This window comes from Sinocyclocheilus anshuiensis, unplaced genomic scaffold (genome assembly GCF_001515605.1).
Source record: "Sinocyclocheilus anshuiensis isolate Anshui unplaced genomic scaffold, SAMN03320099.WGS_v1.1 scaffold85, whole genome shotgun sequence".
Classification (NCBI taxonomy): Eukaryota; Metazoa; Chordata; class Actinopteri; order Cypriniformes; family Cyprinidae; genus Sinocyclocheilus; species Sinocyclocheilus anshuiensis.
This window is the reverse complement of record NW_015536800.1, coordinates 1,887,337-1,907,743: the sequence shown is the minus strand read 5'-3', so window position 1 is coordinate 1,907,743 and position 20,407 is coordinate 1,887,337. Positions and strand designations below refer to the sequence as shown.

Here is a 20,407-nt window from a genome sequence, read left to right as displayed (position 1 = left end):
TATCTATCTATCTATCTATCTATCTATCTATCTATCTATCTATCTATCTATCTATCTATCTATCTATCTATCTATCTATCTATCTATCTATCTATCTATCTATCTATCTATCTATCTATCTATCTATCTATCTATCTATCTATCTATCTATCTATCTATCTATCTATCTATCTATCTATCTATCTATCTATCTATCTATCTATCTATCTATCTATCTATCTATCTATCTATCTATCTATCTATCTATCTATCTATCTATCTATCTATCTATCTATCTATCTATCTATCTATCTATCTATCTATCTATCTATCTATCTATCTATCTATCTATCTATCTATCTATCTATCTATCTATCTATCTATCTATCTATCTATCTATCTATCTATCTATCTATCTATCTATCTATCTATCTATCTATCTATCTATCTATCTATCTATCTATCTATCTATCTATCTATCTATCTATCTATCTATCTATCTATCTATAATAACTATGGCGTCCTCTGCTTCAGTGTCTGATCTGTGTTGTTGAGCATTACCTGGCAGTGGTTCATCCTGTAACCTTTCTGAACTGAGAAAAAAAAAATCTGAATAAGCAAGTTTCTCACACACACACATAATAAGACATTTTAAATATACAAGTCAACAAAATTATGTCTGAAAAACGATAGGGCATTGTGCTTTCTTTTGACCTGGTGCTGATCTGGAACTTAAAAAAAAAGGCTATATACCTTTATTGCAGAAATATTTTACTGTAATATAATAATATTATAAATAATATAATTTAATATAATAATATTATTAGTCAGAAAGTGCTATTCTTTATTGATTTATTATTTTATACCTTGAACAAAGAGAAAATAGCCTTTTAGCAACTACATCTTAAAAAAAAAAAAAATCTATATCCACATCATTTTCTATTCGGAATTATAGATTTATATATGATGTATTTAATTTTCATTCATATTTTCTTTTTTTGGTGGAACCTGAAATTTGAAACAACGGGACCTGTTTGATCACTCTTTCAGTGCAAACGCAAATACCGTGCGCCACTGTTACACTTACGTCATAACGGTGCGCAGGTTCTACGCTGAATGAAGCGTGTGAGAGGATGCAGTGATAGATCCAGTTGTTTATTTGATGTTTTCAGGCTGTCAAAATGAGGGATACTCCGCTGTCAAACTGCGAGAGGCGTTTTCTTCTTAAAGCTATAGAAGAGAAAAAAGTAAGTTACACCTTGTCAATATAATTTGGATGTGATATCGTTAGTAATAAAATGTTTTGATTATTGCCATTCTACAATCCACATCTCTATTTTACCAGCTAAACCATATTTCTGTATTCTGTAGCGCTTAGATGGGAGACAAACATATGATTACCGGAATATTAAAATCAGTCTTGGAACTGATTATGGCTGCTGCATCGTGGAACTTGGGAGAACAAGGTATCAGTCATAGTTGCTTTAACATTTACAGTGTTTACAAACGACGTGCTTCCCTACACTACCGATTTAAAGTCACAACAAATAATCACTTGCATGATAAGTGAAGATAATACATTTTGGCAGGGGTACTTCCTCAGAAAACCCACTTTGAACACGTGTTTTTCCTTTCAGAGTGTTGTGTCAGGTGTCTTGTGAGTTGGTCCCTCCAAAAGATTCACGTCCCACAGAAGGCATCATGTTTTTTAATTTGGAATTGTCTCCCATGGCATCACCAGCCTTTGAGCCAAACAGGTTCACACTTATTTACACACAGTCTTGCAAATTATTCTCTTTCTCTCTGTCTCTGTTTTTTATATCCTAATGCCTGGGAGTTTCTCAATGTGTTTCTGTGTGTGTTTTGTAGGCAGTCAGAGTTGTTGGTGATGTTAAACAGACAGCTTGAGAGGTGTCTGAGGAATTCTAAATGCATAGACACAGAGTCTCTCTGTGTAGTTTCAGGAGAAAAGGTAATATGGATACCTGTCATGTAACATATATAAAACACTACCATTGGAAAGTTTGGACCAGTACATTTTTTTAATGCCATTAATACTTTTATTAAGCGAGGATGCATTAAACTGATCAAAAGTACACTGACAGTAAAGACTTTTAGATTGTTACAGCAAAATCCATTTCATATATAAACAGAACTTTCTTTTCAATAAAGAATCCTGAAAATAATTTTTAAATATTATTTTAAAACATTATAATGGGTTTCAACAAATATATTTAAGCAGCACAACTGTTTTCAACAGTCATAATAATGTGTTCTTGAGCACCAAATCAGCATATTAGAATGATTTCTAAAGGATAATGTGACACCAAAGTCTAGAGTAATGTAAAATTCAGCTTTTAACAGGAATAAATTACATTTTAAAATATATTAACGTACAAAAATGATTTTAAATTGTAATAATGTTTCACTTACTATATACATATTACTGTTTTTACTTTTATTATTCATCAAATAAATGTAGCCTTAGTGAGCATTTTGAACAGTAGTATAATTCCTTCTCGTACTAAAAAAACCATAGCAGATCATTTATCCCATGTCCCACATGCAATGGCCCTTCACTCGCTGTACCTCTATTATTGATAGGTTTGGCAAATACGGGTTGATGTCCATGTGTTAAATCATGACGGAAACTTGATGGATGCAGCAAGCATTGCTGCCATATCTGCACTCTCACATTTTAGGCGGCCGGATGTTGCTATTCAGGGACGAGACATCACTGTGGTGAGTCTTAAAATCGCAGTCTGTGTTTTTATTCTGTATTAGTTATTTATACTATAATTTTTTTAACAGTTCAGTCCAGAGGAGAGAGATCCTATTCCACTGAGCATATATCACATGCCTATATGTGTCAGCTTTGCTTTTTTCCTGCAGGGGTAAGAAACATCACATGCACAAAATCTCTTACAACAAGTTTTACTGGTTTTATTCTGGAGCCAATTAGAAAAACAATTGCACTGGAATTTGTTTAGTTAGTTTTGCCTGTTTATTACTGACAAAATTTGGAACATTGACACTGATTGAAATAGAAGGAGTCAACATTGAACTGAACACTGTCTTCAGTTGAGCTGCTTACTGCTGAAGTTAACTTGTATTATTGAACTGAACTGAATCAGCACTGAACTAAGGCTGAATAAATATACTATTGTCTTTTTAGAGCTGCTTTACAGCAGAATTAGCATTTGCCTTATATTTGATTAAGTTTGCATCTTTGATTGTGTTACTTCCCTATTTAATACTGTGAAGCTGCTTTGAAACTATTTCTGTTGTATAAAGTGCTATATAAAAAAAGGTGACTTGACTTGTAGCAAACACTATGTATTGTTTTTATTCATGCATGTTACTTGTTATTCCTTCCTAAGCTCTTATTTGCTTGTGGACCCTTGTGAACGAGAAGAGCGAGTGAAGGATGGATTATTGGTGATAGCAATGAACAAACATAGAGAGATCTGCTCCATTCAGTCTAGTGGAGGGATCATGCTTCTGAAAGACCAGGTATTGTTATATATGTGTTAGTTCAATATTTTTAGTCAAATTTTACTCGTTTTCAGTTTATTTTAATTGATTTATCACATAACTCTAGGATGGGCTTTTAATCTTGACAGTTTTGCACTGTGCAGCATTTTTATGCAGTGTTGTACAGTCACAAACATTTTGTTTTCATGCAGGTTTTAAGATGCAGCAAAATAGCAAGTGTGAAAGTTTCTGAAATTACAGAGCTCATCAACAAAGCATTAGAGAATGACAGAAAAATCAGGTATGTTTTTAGTTTAAAATGATTTTAAATTTAAATTTGATCTTAAATTTAAAAGCTTTTTTAATTAAAAAATAAAAGGCTTCTTATCATTCTTTCTGTTTTATTACAGCAAATATAAAGCGATGGAATAATTTACATTTATATTATACATTTATATTAAATTAATTTACAGTTTTATGTTTTTTTTTTAATCCACTTGTTCTTTTTAGAAAGGAGGGTGGAAAGTTTGGCTTTGCTGAGTCCATGCCCAAAGAGCGCATCACAACCCTTAAGAGAGACGAAGCCCCAGTGGAGATGACAGGTGTCAAAGAGACTGCCAATGAGATTGTGAACAGAACAGAAACTCCCACAGAAGCGTATCTATTGGCCCATACAGAATATTTAAGGAGAGTTTTAGAAGAACTCACGTTAATTGAGAATGTTTTAATATCTTGTTGAGAGACGAGTGATGTCTCAGAGGAGATGCATGAAATGTAAAGGCAATATTGTCTTATTGTATTGCTGTGCCAGGCAAATTATTTTACCCAAATATTACTCCTTGACCCCAGAGCCAGTGTTTCCTCTCCTGTTCTTGTTGCAATGGGAACTGCACAGGTAGGTGAGGGCATCGTGAACTCATGGGGACTCGATGAGGACGAAGAGGATGAACCTCAGACAGAGGACACAAAAACAGGTAGTGTGTGAGACTTGTGTGTTTTTGTGCTACAGAGTGATTGTAAATACACTTTATATATCCGTTCTGAAAAAAAAAAGAGTCTGTTTGTGTGTATGGTCCAGATATTTTGTATGTTGTAGGGACTAAATGTCACCACAAGAATAGTAAAGCTGAATTTTTTTTATATTGTGGCTAACAAATTTTGTCCCTATGAAGAAAACAGCTTATAAACATTACTAAATTGTGTGTGTGTGTGTGTGTGTGTTGTTATGTCTTTTTGGAAGGTTTAGGGTTGGGGGATAGAATATAAATATAAAGTTTGTACAGTATAAAAACATGTCTATGGAGAGTCCTCATGAAACACAAAAATCCAATCTCTGTGTGTGTGCATAGATGAGGTGCTGGTAATCTCTGACAGTGAAGAGGAGGAAGTTGTCATTCTTAACGAAGAAGCCCAGTGAGTAAAGACATTAAATCTATCCTCTTATCTCAAAGTAAAAGTACAACATACTGCAACTTATACAGTGTGTGATATAACCAAATATAATCTTTTTTAAGGAAATCCACGAAGCCTTCTAAACAAAAATGAACCTCAGCACTGCAGAGGAAAGAGATGATCATATATCAGACTCCCATACCACTGGACACTGTTTGTTCTTTTTTGTATTATAAAATAAAACATGAAAATATGGAATTCTTTGTTTTTCAATTACTAAAGAAAAGTTGTAGTGTATGTGAGGAAGCTTAAATAGATGTGAAACAGGTAATGAACACATTAGTCATGTTGTTTAACAGAATAACAGGTCTAGACATAAGATTTGTAAGACCTTTGACGTGTGAAATCATAGCTGTAGTGCTTACAAATTAATAATAAATAAATTTATCTTTGGCCAGTACGGGGATCGAACCCGCGACCTTGGCGTTATTAGCACCACGCTCTAACCAACTGAGCTAACCGGCCAACTGATTGAAGTTATTAGGCAAATAAGCTCACAAACTTAAGTTAGTACAGTTAATAATTGTTATATAAATAGAATGCCACAGATTTGGAACATTTGTCTTGAAAATATACTATCCCAGCCTATTCCCTTCTTGCCTACTTACTCAAATTCATAAATATCTTATGTGTTAGCTTCCAACTTCCAAGCATGGGGTTTGCCACATTACTGCGCATGCGCGCCATCCTGACGCGCCCCGCCAGTAGACGTTGCTGCTCAGGCTTCAAGATGGCGGAAGCCCCGACAACTCAAGAGGAGGTGGTAAGATACCTAAATATTTCCACTAAGCCCTTCGTAAATTCCTTGGCGTTTCACGCTGAGCCGTGTAGCAAGTATTAAGATGATATGCCATATAATACAGTTAATAATTTTTTATTAACAGAGATGTTAATGAGAATCGCGGCCCAGTGGCTGTTTTTGAGGTAACTTAACGTTAGCTGAGGTAAATGCTAACGTTAGCCGTGTTAGCGAACTAGCGACGCTCTACAGGGTAACTGTTAATACACACGCATAACGGTTTAATAAATATTTATTGGCCGGTATGATTGTAGAATTTTAGGAAACTGGTGTATAGCATTGTAAAATGACTCTTACGTGTGTTGGATTTAACACAAGCTGTCTAGCAGTAAGTAACATTAGGTTGACATACAACGTGAATGTGGTTCGCGGTCTATCTAACGTTAGTCTGTTCACATTAATATTATTACAGCATGACTTCATTAGATAAAAGCTATTATAACAAATCTGCATCGCTGGCCTGTCATGCGTAGGGATTTGTGAATCTCCATGTCGCTGTTGTTAACACAGCGAGCCGGGTGTCTAATGTGCTCCTGTGTTGGAAAATGTGAGACAGTTCTCAGTTCTGTCCGTCTTACCGTGAGAACACTCATATGTAGTGCTGGAGGTGCCATTTGTTCTGACTCGTTGAGGAAACGGTGTAATATGAGTGTAGCATAACTTCTGTCAGCACGATCCGTCTCTCTTTACAGCTGTCAGATCATCCTGCTTATGTGTCATCTTAAGGTAACGTACTGCAAAAGTGGTTCAGGTTTGCTTTTGGACACCCTTTGGAAAATCAGGTGTATCAGAGCAACGTACTTTAGATCGACTGGTACATTATTAGTACATTAGCTGGTGGTCACCCGATATAGGGATTCATTGGCTGGAAATATGTGTTAGAGAGTGGGATTGCTAGCCTAATATTATAGTCTATCAAAAAGATTTTGATTATTACAACTGAGATGTAAATTTATGCATTATCTTTAGGATTTTTAAATTATTTTTTTCCCTAAAGAAGTCTTTTATGCTGACAATAATGCTTTAAATGCAGTAAAACAGTAATGTAAAATATTATTTAAAATGAACATTTTCTGTTTATTATATTTTAAAATGTAATTTGTCGTTGTGATGGTAAAGCTGAATTTTCAGCAGTCAATACACCAGTCTTCACTGTCACATGCATGACCCTTTAGAAATCATTCGAATATACTGATTTGCTTCACAAGAAAATTATCTTCAATGTTGAAAACGTTTTTGCGGATTTTTGTGGAAACTGTGATTGCATTTTTTTCAGGATTCTTTGAAGAATAGAAAGTTCAAAAGAACATTATTTATTTGAAATAAAAGTATTTCACAACATAAATGTCTTTAATGTTTTAGCTGTTGATCAATTTATTGTGTGCATGTTGAATAAAAGTGTTAATTTCTTTTTTTAAAAATCATACTGGCCCCAAATTTTTGAACAATAGTGTACACTCAAATGATTACATTTTTTAATCATGATCATGATTTTTGCTTTGCTCTTTTTGTTAAGCGTAATCCCCTGTGCTATTTGCCTACTCATTATTTATACTGAAACAAGCCTTTCTCTTAAATTGATACATTTTCTGCCTAGTGGTTTACTTAATCTACCAGGCAACCATGCGAACATGCTTTCTCTGCAATACAGAAAAAGCACAGATGAGCTGAAAACATTGGCAAACATGTAAGTTGGAGCAATCTCTTGAGATATTCTGCTTAAATAAAAGTGTAATAAAGCCAGTCGGTTTCCTTTCGCAAGATCGTTTGTGTTGTTTGCTGCAAATAAATCTGCAAGCACATCATTACGAGCACATTCTCTTGTTTAGTACCTATGTGAGGGTGAGAATTATCATAATGTATTTTTAATAACAGAAATTTAGATTAACTGTTAACATGCAGCCCTACATAATAACCACTCAAAATTCACTTAAACTATTAAAAAAAAGATTATTAATTGACAAAGCCATTGATACATTTTGGATTTTACACAAGGGAGAGCTAACATTTCTATTATAGTTAACACCTGAAGAAAGCAATCCATTCTGCGTTCCCATTCATCTCCACTTGCTTTTCCAGAATAAACATTGACTTTTGAATGTCTGTCAATAGAAAATGATGTTATTTCCAGCCAGATGGTGTCATGCTAATCAGCCATACTTTGTTCAAGCCAGCGTGTTTATTGGCAATGCTGGTGATCTCAAAATGCCAAATATCAACTGATTTATCTTTGAGGTTGATACATTGGTTTATCACTAGTGACGGCAGCCAGAGCCAATCAACACTATAAAGTACAACTTGCATTACAATAAATATAAATAAATAAAAAATAGATGCTGTGAGTGGGATGTTTAGCTGACATTAAACATGCTTTTTCAGTATTGGATAGAGTAAACCTCCTGATGCAATTTATGTTTGTGTGTGCGCCAGGCGGTGGAGGAGTTCCTGGCTGAGCTGAGGTGTCAGGAACAGTCTCAGAATGCAGATCTTGTCAGTCAGATGACAGCAGTTAAGTTCCTCATGGCAAGAAAGTTTGATGTCTCCAGAGCCATAGACCTCTTTCAGGCTTACAAGGTACAATATACAGTACAGCTCAGATGATAAAATTCACTGTGTGAGTCTGTGTACATTTTAATTCTTGTGTGTCTGCAGAACACCAGAATAAAGGAAGGCATCTACAATATTAACCCAAATGAGGAGCCTTTAAGAAGCGAGTTACTCAGTGGGAAATTCACAGTTCTGGTGAGTACAGTTTCAGATGAACATAATGTGTTTGTGAACATTACTGATGTCCAGGTCAGCTTTTTGGATGCTGTTACCGGTTTGCTGTTGCTTCTCTGCTGCAGGAACAATTTAGTTGCACAGATTGGAGATGGCATGATTTGCAGACTGTTTGAATGGTCAGACTGGCTTTCTCAGGCAGATATTAAAAACCATTTGAAATTTGATCAGATCATTATTTATATTTGCATGAGTGTGATGACTTTTTGGCTTTTTTAACATCGAATATCACTTTTGAATTGGCTCACTGTGTAAAAATGCTGTTGGAACACTGCTGTTCAAAAATTTGGGGTCATTTTGGGAATTTGTTTAAAGAAATTAATACTTCTATTCAGGGCTCCAGACTAGGCATGGGCCGGTATTAGATTCTGACAGTATGATAACCTTAGATAAAATATCACGGTTTCACGGTATCACTGTATTGTGATTACAGCTCTAAAATATGTTATTTTTAAAAGTCTGGGTAAAAAACTTTTTTTTTTTTCCCACTGAACACAATACTTTTTATTTTTTAAGAAACATAGAACATTTTGGAACAGTAAACATGACAGGCTAGATAATTAAAATAAATAATTGAATTCTTTACTTGCGCTTATCCGGATTGTTCAAACCGACTTAAAACTAAAAGATTACTGTCTCTCGCGCGAACTTATTCGGGAGTGGTGACTTTCCACGTATTCCCAACTTCTGAGCCTGCTCGCCTGAAGTTATGGTTGATTGCTCTTCGGCTGGATATCAACACACCCATTAACGTAAACTACGCCAGAGTGCGTACACACGTTGTCACGTCTGTTTTGCTTACATCTATACCTTTCGCTTTTTAAGACTAAAACGAAAGATGGATTCATTGTTATTCTTAATTAAAAAGCACAACAACAATAAAACAGTAAGATACAATGACAAACTAGCTTACAAAACGTTTATTAACAAAAATGAATAAGATGAGGCATGGCATACACCACATGCTGTATTATATGCAGACTAATAAATTACAGAACGTTTAGTAAACACTGAGGAATCAAATTAAAAAATAAATAAAAGAGAGCCTCCATAGCATAACGTGAGGTAAACAGCAAAGATAACGCAAATGAAAACAAAAAGAAAATTAAAACTAAACTTGCTGTTGGTGACCGTGCTTGCATGTTTTTTTCCCCCCACAAGAATACCAACATGTTCACCTTTGGTTTAAGAAGCGGTCTTTTACTTTACTTTAGCATGAAAACCATCCATTGTTTCCTCAATATTCGCGTCATCTTTGCTATGCATACCTTCGCTCGCGCTAGCGCTGACGCGGCGAGTATAAACCATGCTCTACACTCGAAGCACTGCGCAGTTCAAATGTAGCGCAGTTTCGTTATGCTTTCAGTTTCTTTTGCCGTTTGATGTTTCACATATGCAACAGAAATGGCAGCGCTTATGAGTTAAACAACGCGGTGGTAGGGGTGTGCGATACTGCAAATTTTGTTATCGATCCGATACCAAGTAAATACAGGGCCAGTATCGCCGATACTGATACCGATACTTTTTCCTTTTAATGACATACATTTAAATGACCAATTACACTTCGAAAATTAGCAATAACTAATGTTGATATGACTAAAATATTACATTCACCTTAAAGCTATGTGGATATTCTTTGTCTTTCTGAAAGGAGTTTGCTAGCAGATGAGCCCAGAATTTGAAAGAAATGCAAAGTTTAATGTTAAGCTTTTTCCTTCCATAGAAAAGAGTTATAAAGAACAAAAAACTTAACGTGGCTTACTGCATTAAGAAAGTAATATTAAACGGCCAACTCAGTATACTGATGATGCAAACTATATGCAGGCAAGCAGCCCAGGATATGAATGCAAAGTGCATGCATGTAAAGTGTTTTCCTCTGATAGAAAACCGTTATAAAAACTTAATGTGGCTTAATGGTTAAAGACAGTAATACCGTATAAAAAGGCCAAATTCTGTAAATTTAATGGGTCTGGCTTACAGTCTCATCCGCTTCCAGCAATTTTTAGTTGTACAAAACAGCTCGTTTTGCTGCTTGGTGTTGCAAAGCGGTGTTTCTTACCATATTATTTTAATGTATTGTCTTAATTATAAACACACAGGGTGGATAGCACAAACAATTTTACTGTTTATTGCACTTTGTTATTTTTCACGTTATTTCCCTACCGTGCCTAATGAAGCGGAAGTCTCGCGCATTCACACAAAAGCTTACTTCCATATTGAAAAATAAGGTGTATAAGTTGGTCACAAGGCTTGTTTGAGATGAGCAAAATCTGCGCAGAACTGATCACCGGTGATCACCAAGAGATGCATGCCGGTTAGAAAAGTGTCCGAGTTACATCCAACTTGCTCTGATGTCATGCTGACGTGTGCCAAAAAACTCTCGCGACGGCGAGGCGGCTGTGTCGGATTGTGCAGTCGAGCGCAGTTGCTCTCCACCGACTGCGCTGATCAAAAGCATGATGGGGAAACGACTGGCTGACGACACGGCTTAATGCTCATTGGTTCAGACAACCGTGATGTTGAGCTCTCTTCTAAAATGTTTTATTTCATATTTCATATTCATTAATTTCATTTATGTGTGAATATTCCCAAACACTATGACTATGACTATGCGATCTCTGTGTGAGATATGTGATTGTTATATTTCTATAAAAATGTAAAATACATGTTTGTATAAAGGTAAAAATGGATGATAAATACACCTTTCGTATGGAATTAATTAGCAAGCACTTTGAGTGTCTTGTTCATCATATTTATTTTCATATAAAAGCAACAGAACTGAAATGATATGTTTATCAGCAACACAGCATATGAGTGAGAATAACGCGATATCCGCCTTTGATCTTGTAGGTATCAGTTCTACTTCGAGAGGTCCGAACTGTCCGTCTTGACTGCACTTGTTTCACTCCTCCCCTCACTGCAGCTGCCTACTCTCGCTTACATTTCAGGCGAGGCGAGGTGCATCTCAAACAAGCCTACAGTAGCGAATTTCTACCGTTCCATCTCTCTCTGTAGCCAAAAGTATCCACTTGTGCTTGGAGCCACTGAGTCACGTGATGGCATGACAACAAAACAGCATAGCAGGGGAGGAGCAGCAATGTTTGAATACGAGATGTGAAAAGAGTGGCATATGCAAACACAGACATGTCTACTCTTTGTTGAATGTATTAAGCAATATATTAAGTGTAGAGGAGAGAAAATTAACCTAAAGTATCGATCTAATCAGGCTAGTATCGATCCGATACCAATACCAACATTGGTATCGATATTATCGATATTAGGATCGATCCGCCCACCCCTACGCGGTGGTTGCGCCAGTGCGACTGCTCACAAAATGTTGTCACACAGGCAGAAAAAATGGTCGCAGTCTGGAGCCCTGCTTATATTTCATAGGGACGTCAGGGCTCCAGTCTGTGACCAAATGGTCGCATTTTGCGACCATTTTTTCTGCCGGTGCGACTAATTTTTGTGAGCGGTCGCACTGGCGCAACAACCGCATTGTCCAACTCATAAGCACTGAAACATCAAACGGCAAATGAAACGAAAGCTAAACTAAACCGCGCTACGTTTCAGCTGCGCATGCAGCGCGGACCGTTTATCAACTCAGACCACGACGCAAACAAACTCGTCCGAGCTCAGAACAGCTTTATTCGGGATCCTAAGTTGATTTCGCGACACTGTTACTGCACAGATGCAACAGTGCTGCGAGATCCAGTGAGAAGCGTTTGAATTCGCCGCACAATGATAAGGTTGCTGTGAGATCTAGTGAGAATCATTCTCTGTTATAAACAGTGCTGACATACGTCAGGAAACCAGAAGCGGTAATGCTAACTGTAACCATGGTGTTGTTTTAGAAATAGTCGAATGCATTACATTGATTTACAACCTTTTGAGAGAAAAATTCAAGCACTTTTCAATGACTTTCAAGCATTTCACACAACTATTTCCCGCACATTAACGCTCTAAAATGATCCTGGCACCACCATCTGTAGAACTTAGTGGCGCTGGTGCCACTGCTCTCAAATGTTAGTCTGGAGCCCTGGACGTATTCAGTTGATCAAAAGTGACTAACAATGTGTATATTGTTACAAAAGATTTCTATTGCAAATAAATTATGTTCATTTGGATTTTTTATTCATCAAAGGATCCTGAAAATGTATTAGGTTTCCACAAGATATTAAGCAACACAGTTGTTTTCAACACTGATAATAATAAGAAATGTTTTTTGAGCTGCAGATCAGCATATTAAAATGATTTCTGGAGGTTCATGACATTGAAGATTGCTGAAAATTCAGCTTTGCCATCACAGGAATAAATTACATTTTGTAATGTGTTCAAATAGAAAAATACCTATTTTAAATTGTTTCATTATGTTACTGTTTTTACTGTATTGTTTTGATCAAATAAATGCAGCCTTGGTAAGCATAAGAGACTACTTTCAAGAACACTACAAAATCTTACCAACCCCAAACGGTTGAACTGTAATGTATAAATACTTTTGCAAAGATGGTAAAACTAAAAACTCTAAGTAACCCAGATTTTGACAAACCGCAGCTACAAGAATTTTTAATCACTTTCAGATTATGCAAACCAAAAACAGTGCATCAGCGAAATCATTCATATTTACAGTTCCAGTAAATAAAGCAGAAAATAAAGGCCACCATCATTGCTAGTGATGGCTAAGGAAATTTAATCTCTGATCTCGCACCATCACACTCAGAGCAGTTCCATGATCTTTGTTTAGTCTGGGCTTTAATGTTTGTTTCAGCCATTTTTCATTCAGTTCCATGCTGTATACAGAGTTTGCTCAAGTGTTTGTGTAGGCAGTTCTGATGTATTCATCACATCTTAGTTTTCAGAGCACTAAACATGTGAGAGATTTCTTCAAATGATATAAAGATTAATACAAATGTTCTATTACATTAGACTGGTTTTAACTGGTTGGCTTAATTGACTGTTTTTGCTTGTACTTGTGTGTCTGCGTATTAGTTGTGCATGTTTAGGGTGACCAGACATCCCGTTTTTCCTGGGACAGTCCCGTATTGTATTGTGAGTAGGGATGTAACGATTAACTGCGAGCCGGTTGAACGCAAATTTGTGGAGGTTTATTCCTTTTCACTGCGTCTCATATGTTTTTAAAGGCAATCTGTGTGATGGGCGATTCGGCTCTTTGTATTAAGCAGTGCATATACGTGATGCTGTTTTGTTCATAATTGTTTATGCAATTTACGAAATTATATTTGATTTATATGAGTTAATTTTTTTATAGACTATTACTTCCTTGCGTTGAACATTTAAATTGTGCTGCATTATTTTGCTCATTGCGCCCTCCTGTGGCCTCGGGAGACAAGCCAAAACTTTAACTTATTTAATCAGCATATAAAACATTAGAAATTAGATATTTGTTTAATTTTTATTTTGTTTTTGACTGTTAAAACAAAAAAATATTTGATGTTTGTCTCAATAAATTGAGTTAATTTAAAAATACAGTGGTTAAATGTAAAAAAAAATGTCTATTGCTCTTTGTTTTAAAAAAGGTTATAAAAATGTCAATAATTATCGATACCGAACGATATGAAAAATTATATCGTTGATACATTTTTTTAGCTATATCGCTCAGCCCTAGTTTCACCAGTTCATTCTGCTTTTTATTCAGCTTAGCTGCAGCGATAGATGCCTTTGTCTATATTAGGCATTAGGGTTGTAACGATATAACGGTATGTCGGTTTATCACGGTTTGACCGTGCACGGTTATCATACCGTAAACATTTGCATATCTACGGTTTTAAAAAAAATCTCAACTTATTTCCGCTCGGCTGCTTTACTCTGCATTCACTTGGCTGCTTAATGTTACACGCACGTGCAGCGGAGAAAATGACAGAGACAGAGATATCTAATCTCCATCCCCGCTGAAAAAAAAAGATAATATCTGCAGTATGGGAATACTTTGGATATTAAAAAAAAAAAAGAACGTGGGGTTGTCCTTGAGGACGGATCCAATTTGCAAAAAATGTGGACGCAAAGTGGCTGCAAAAGCAGGCAATACATCCAACATCTTCGCTCATATTCGCGGACACCATCCCTCCGTGCAGATAAAGGTATGTCGCATTAATAACAAGTTATAAGTTAAGGCCGTATGATTTCCGTGAAGCAGAGGGAATCCCGGTGCAGTCGTGAACATGGAATTTACAGTATAACGAGGATGTCACGTAAAACGCGCAATCGGATGGATGGATAAATCGAAAGTAGTTATGATATGTGTCTGTGAATATTAAAGCGCGAAGAGACTGCTATATGAATAATCTGCTTGTTTCAGCATGTCTCTGAGTGGCGCCGTTTTATCTACTGCATACTGAAGTACGCATACATAAATGCTGTGTGTTTTCAGCGTCTAAGATACATAAACATGAACATCAGCAGAGCTGCTCTGAGAGAAAAATATTTTTAAAATTTCCTAGTTTTATTTGAGAAAAACCATTCTGAAATACACTCTGAAACTCAAAGGTCCGCTACAACCCGTCAAAATAAACGTTCGATTTAATTTGAAATTATGACAGAAATATATTAGCATTGTACAATGTACTTCAAAGTTATAACAACAACAATAATAATATTCTTTATAATAAAATAATTTATTTAAACAATGTTTTCAAGGAATATCATGTTTGTCCATGTTTTAACTTTGCCAAAAATAAAAGTTGTTGTAAATTTTCATTTAAAAGCATTTAAAAACATTAATTAAAATGTTAAAGTGTGATATAGATATACATAAGGTGTACAGCTTTATTTTATTTATTTATTTATTTATTCAGAAGGGAGACTTCAATACTTTCATTAAAATGGTTTCAAGTTTGTTGTAATAAAGGATGTTCACTCAAATTTCTTGTTCTTGTTCTTTTAAGAGTCATTGTTACTGATTAGAATTATTGTTTAATATATTCCGTGATAACCGTGAAACCGTGATGTTTTCTGAGACGATTATCATGCCGTGAAAATCTCATACCTTTACAACCCTATTAGGCATTTCCTGGCACGTTTTAAGTTATTTGAGCGCGAGATCACTTCTCTTTCAGTGCGAAAACTTAATCTCATTTTCATAAAATAAAATGCTATAGTATTTAACTTTTCCTCTCCATCGGCGAATGATGATTCTGAAAGAAAATGCGCCCTATGTCTGTTTGCTATAGCAACGAACACTAATTTCATGCATCTGATTATGAAAAACTACAGAAAAGTAAAACTACTTCACTTTAGCATTACTGGCCACGAGTACTAAGGAGAGATCACACATCATCTGCTCAATGTGTCAGTGAGACGAAATGAGCGCGAGCGCAATCCTGCGACAGTCACAGGCAGTTAGTGGAGCGCGTGAAGGAGAGATGCGCGGGCACGAACACTGTTCAAGGTCTCCATTAATTCGTGCTTGTAGTAATTTAACGTGTATATTAGTGTTGTCACGGTACCAAAATGTCTGTATTCGGTACCAATACCAGTGAAAATCCACGGTTCTCGGTACCAGTTTCGGTACCAAAGCAAAACACAAAAACATGCTAATTAAAAAACACATTATTTTTTATTAATAAAGTCAAACAAAAATTAAATGTACAAAAATCAATGCCATTCTTTATACTTAATTAAAATTGTTTCAAGTTTTTCTGCAAGTAATAAAAGTATGAAAAAAAGTAAATATGACAAAGTTTTTGTCATATTTCTGCTGCCGTCGAAAAACAACTGTAAACTGTTGTCTGTGTCACGGTACCAAAATTTCAGTATTCGGTACCAATACCAGTGAAAATCCACGGTTCTCGGTACCAATTTCGGTACCAGAGCAAAACACAAAAACATGCTAATTAAAAAACACATTATTTTTTATTAATAAAGTCAAACAAAAATTACATGTACAAAAATCAATGCCATTCTTTATACTTAATTAAAATTGTTTCAAGTTTTTCTGCAAGTAATAAAAGTATGAAAAAAAGTAAATATGACAAAGTTTTTGTCATATTTCTGCTGCCGTCGAAAAACAACTGTAAACTGTTGTCTGTTTTAGGGTTTGCTGGTGTTTTTGATGATCTTCCTCAGCCTGCAGCTGTAAAAGGAAAAATAATAAACTTAAGTAAAGCAATGGGCTGAGTCTGCCCAAATGCAACATTAGATCATTGACAACAGATAAAATATAACTTAGCATTTTAGTAAAACTGTTAACGTTACGGCAGCGGGGAATATGAACGTGCATTAGTTGTTTTAATCTGTGTTATTTTAATGTTTTTTTTTATTTTTATTTTTTTTACCTAAAACAGAGACACGTTGATGTGTCTGCATTCAAGCATTTCAGTGGGCTTAAATAGATCACCCTTTACAGCAGATTAAGTTCACAAACAACTGACGGTTTTGACCTAAATATGATTTTCAGTTACAATAATTAATCCTAAAATTCGACATTAGTAACTTACTTTTAGTAGCATCAGTCGCGCGCGCGGTTCTTACTTGTGAATTCAGTTCACTGGAGACTCGCACTAAACGGTTCATTTGAATCAGTGAGTTGTCGACTCGAGAACAGCTGCAATCGGTTAATTCTAATTCGTGAATGAATCGTTTGGTGCGATTTGCGAACCGATTTTAAAGGTTAATTGAAAAGAATCAGTTCGTTCATGAATCAGACACCGCTTCTGCGTGTCAGAGCACGTGATATATTATAAGGAGTAACGATATGTTTTATGAAATGTAGTGAAGTAAAAAGTACGATCGTATGCTTTGCAATGTAGTAAAGTAAAAGTTACTCAAAATAAAACTACTCCAGTAAAGTACAGATACTTGAAAAATGTACTCAAGTACAGTAACGAATTAAAACTACTCCGTTACTGTCCACCACTGCTTTTCAGTAAATAACAAACCTCAGCTTTTATAATACATTTAGATAAGATTACATATTTTTTAAGTAAAGTGTATATCAAATAGATGGAAACTGTAGTATTAAAAACACTTTACAATAAGATTCCATGTGTTAGATAACATGACCTATCAATAAACAGTAGTCATATAGCAATTATTCTTCTTAGGGTTCATTTCCAAATTTACTAATACATAAAATCAAAAGTTCAATCTGTTAAAATTATTTAATGCACAATGAACAAACATGAATGATCAAGTGTTTGTATTAAATAACATTCAAAAACATTAATTAATGTTGTAAAAATATATTGTTCACTCACTGTAAGTTGATGTTAAATAATAACATGAAGTCATGTTAATGAATGGTATCTTATTGTGAAGTCTAGATAAAATTTGACTACTTTCATTTCATCCAAACTGTGTACATATTTAACTTTAAAGGGCTTTTAAAACCTGCTAGTGTTATCCAGCCAAGAATAACTAAGTTGGCTAAAAAAAAAAAGCCCAGAACTGCTTTTCTGATGGACTGATATGACACAAACAATATTAACCATTTGTACATTCTCTAACACATATTTTAGATTCACAATTCATTTAAAAGCCTCTGGTGTGTAAAAATAGTAAATACCATCATGTATCAATACCATCCTCCTGCTTCTTTACCCTAATAAAAGTTATAGGAGCATTAAATAGTTAATAAAGAAACTTAATTCTAATGCTCATTATATTAGCGTTAGCCAGGTTCTGCTAACGATTAACTACACTAGCTGCAATGTTCATTTCAATCCGACATTCAAATTAAAATATTGAATAATATTCGTAACAGAAGCGGTGTTTCCCCCAGACTTGCACTCTATTTGTGGCGGCATATATATGCAAATTCATTCTCTGCCAGCAGGAGGCACTTGTAGAGCGGGAGAGATCGAGGTTTCCCTGGTAACAGCCGTACACAAAGCAGCGCTCCGCTCACAAACCCTGTCGGATTCCTTCAGAAATACAGTGATATAAAAACACCCGCACCGGTTTTCGATTTTGAAACGTACAGTGCTCATGTTTATTTAACGAAGTCAAAGCCTTTTGGAAAATCTATTTGTGGCGGTCAGTTTTGATATTGTGGCGGGCACCACAAATAAATCAATGTATGGGAAACAGCCGCACATATGCTAACGATTAACTATGCTAACGGCGATGTTTATTAAATCCGACATTCAAATTAAAATATGGAATAATATTCATAACAGAAGATCTAAATATTAAAAATTAAAATGAAACTTACCTGCTTGAACTCTTTCATTTGATCCAGGTGTCGGTCTTTAAAGTGTTTTGTTAGTTTGATGTGTTTCCTCCTTTTGAGGTCACCATGTCTCAGTGCTTTTATGAAGAGGTTAGCTTTCGGATAGCGCATCAAGAACCGGGTTGACCAGGTACTTGGTACCACCGGTACTTAAAAAAAACCTGGTACCGTAACGTTTTCATTTTTTTAATACCGACTTGGTACCGAAGTACCGGGTCTTTTGACAACACTAGTGTATATATTTTGAAAGCATTGAATCGCTATAGAAATCGCGAGTCATTCGATTCTTAGCATTTTATATCGATTACAGTCCGAAATCGACGATTCAAATATCCATGTTTCAAGATCGATGCATATGCATCGTCAGGGTATATTAGAGGTGTAACGATTCACTCGTTTTATCGATGCATCGATTACAAACCCTGACGATGCAGATGCATCGATCTTGAAACATGATTTTTGAATCGCCGATTTCGGACAGTAATCGATTTAAAACGCTAAGAATCGTGTATATATCAAAATATATACACATTAAATTACTACAAGCACGAATTAATGGAAACCTTGAACAGTGTTCGTGCCCGCGCATCTCTCCTTCACGCGCTCCACTAACCGCCTGTGACTGTCACAGGATTGCGCTCGCGCTCCGTTCGTCTCACTGACACATTTTTTGAGCAGCTGATGTGTGATCTCTCCTTAGTACTCGTGGCCAGTAATGCTAAAGTAAAGTAGTTTTACGTAGTTTTTCAATGGCTCTCGGTCATGGCGACGACATTACCTAAGCAGTCGAAGGCTGCGCATTTATTGCATGGACGGAACAAAAATGTAAGTGTCTAAAGCATACGCACAGTTCCGATTAATGATAAATGTGTTTTAACAACGTTGTTAAACCGAAAGTACGAAGGAAACTGTTAAAATTATCACAGCATTAACAACAACCTTGAAATAAGAGCGCAATAATCAGATGCATGAAAGTAGCGTTCATTGCTATAGCAAACAGACATCTGGCGCTTTTTCTTTCAGAATCATTATTCGCCGATGGATAGGAAAAGTTAAATACTATAGCCTTTTATTTTATGAAAATGAGATAAAGAGGTTTTTGCAATGAAAGAGAAGGGATCTCGCGCTCATAGAATTAAGACGTGCCAGGCTATATCTGCAGCTAAGCTGAATAAAAAGCAGAATGAACAGATGAAACGTTAAGACAATAAAAACAATAAATAAATACAATTTATGAATGATGCAGTGTTAATTGACATATCATTTATTACAGTACAGAAACTATAAAGTGTAAGGGAAACAGGTAAATTTAGCTCAAAGGGAATCATTTAAGATTTTAAAGGGAATTTGGACAGAAACACTGTTCTAAGGCACCGGTACTTAAAAAAAACCTGGTACCGTAACGTTTTCATTTTTTTAATACCGACTTGGTACCGAAGTACCGGGTCTTTTGACAACACTAGTGTATATATTTTGAAAGCATTGAATCGCTATAGAAATCGCGAGTCATTCGATTCTTAGCATTTTATATCGATTACAGTCCGAAATCGACGATTCAAATATCCATGTTTCAAGATCGATGCATATGCATCGTCAGGGTATATTAGAGGTGTAACGATTCACTCGTTTTATCGATGCATCGATTACAAACCCTGACGATGCAGATGCATCGATCTTGAAACATGATTTTTGAATCGCCGATTTCGGACAGTAATCGATTTAAAACGCTAAGAAAC

General features: G+C 35.6%; 2 protein-coding genes and 1 non-coding gene across 3 annotated transcripts in view; 2 read left to right on the top strand and 1 right to left on the bottom strand.

Moving 5' to 3' along the window:
• The first annotated feature begins 1,041 nt into the window (after positions 1-1,041).
• Positions 1,042-5,113, top strand: LOC107656918 (exosome complex component RRP45-like). The gene is made up of 12 exons (XM_016444868.1): positions 1,042-1,226; positions 1,351-1,445; positions 1,617-1,736; positions 1,849-1,951; positions 2,584-2,721; positions 2,791-2,873; positions 3,360-3,492; positions 3,666-3,754; positions 3,964-4,110; positions 4,309-4,427; positions 4,803-4,866; positions 4,968-5,113. Exons 1-12 carry the CDS (start codon positions 1,161-1,163, stop codon positions 4,996-4,998), a joined length of 1,188 nt encoding a protein of 395 aa, XP_016300354.1. The 5' UTR covers positions 1,042-1,160; the 3' UTR covers positions 4,999-5,113.
• A 183-nt stretch (positions 5,114-5,296) lies between these two features.
• Positions 5,297-5,370, bottom strand: trnai-aau (transfer RNA isoleucine (anticodon AAU)). Its single transcript has one exon. It is a non-coding gene; the product is annotated as a tRNA-Ile (tRNA).
• Positions 5,371-5,608: 238 nt separating this feature from the next.
• The window catches only part of LOC107656769 (tyrosine-protein phosphatase non-receptor type 9-like), a 30,357-nt gene continuing 15,558 nt past the window's right edge, over positions 5,609-20,407 (top strand). Inside the window, exons 1-3 of the mRNA XM_016444711.1 lie at positions 5,609-5,668; positions 8,135-8,278; positions 8,357-8,446. Coding sequence (XP_016300197.1) covers positions 5,636-5,668; positions 8,135-8,278; positions 8,357-8,446 — 267 coding nt within the window. The 5' untranslated portion in view covers positions 5,609-5,635. The remainder of the gene's footprint in view (positions 5,669-8,134; positions 8,279-8,356; positions 8,447-20,407) is intronic.

Bases quoted from the DNA above. Each gene is read 5' to 3' on its own strand.
- LOC107656918 (XM_016444868.1), top strand. From the start codon at position 1,161: ATGAGGGATACTCCGCTGTCAAACTGCGAGAGGCGTTTTCTTCTTAAA. The intron at 2,874-3,359 runs GTAAGAAACATC...TTCCTTCCTAAG, and splicing joins TTTGCTTTTTTCCTGCAGGG to CTCTTATTTGCTTGTGGACC. The intron at 4,111-4,308 runs GTATCTATTGGC...CCCCAGAGCCAG, and splicing joins ACAGAAACTCCCACAGAAGC to TGTTTCCTCTCCTGTTCTTG.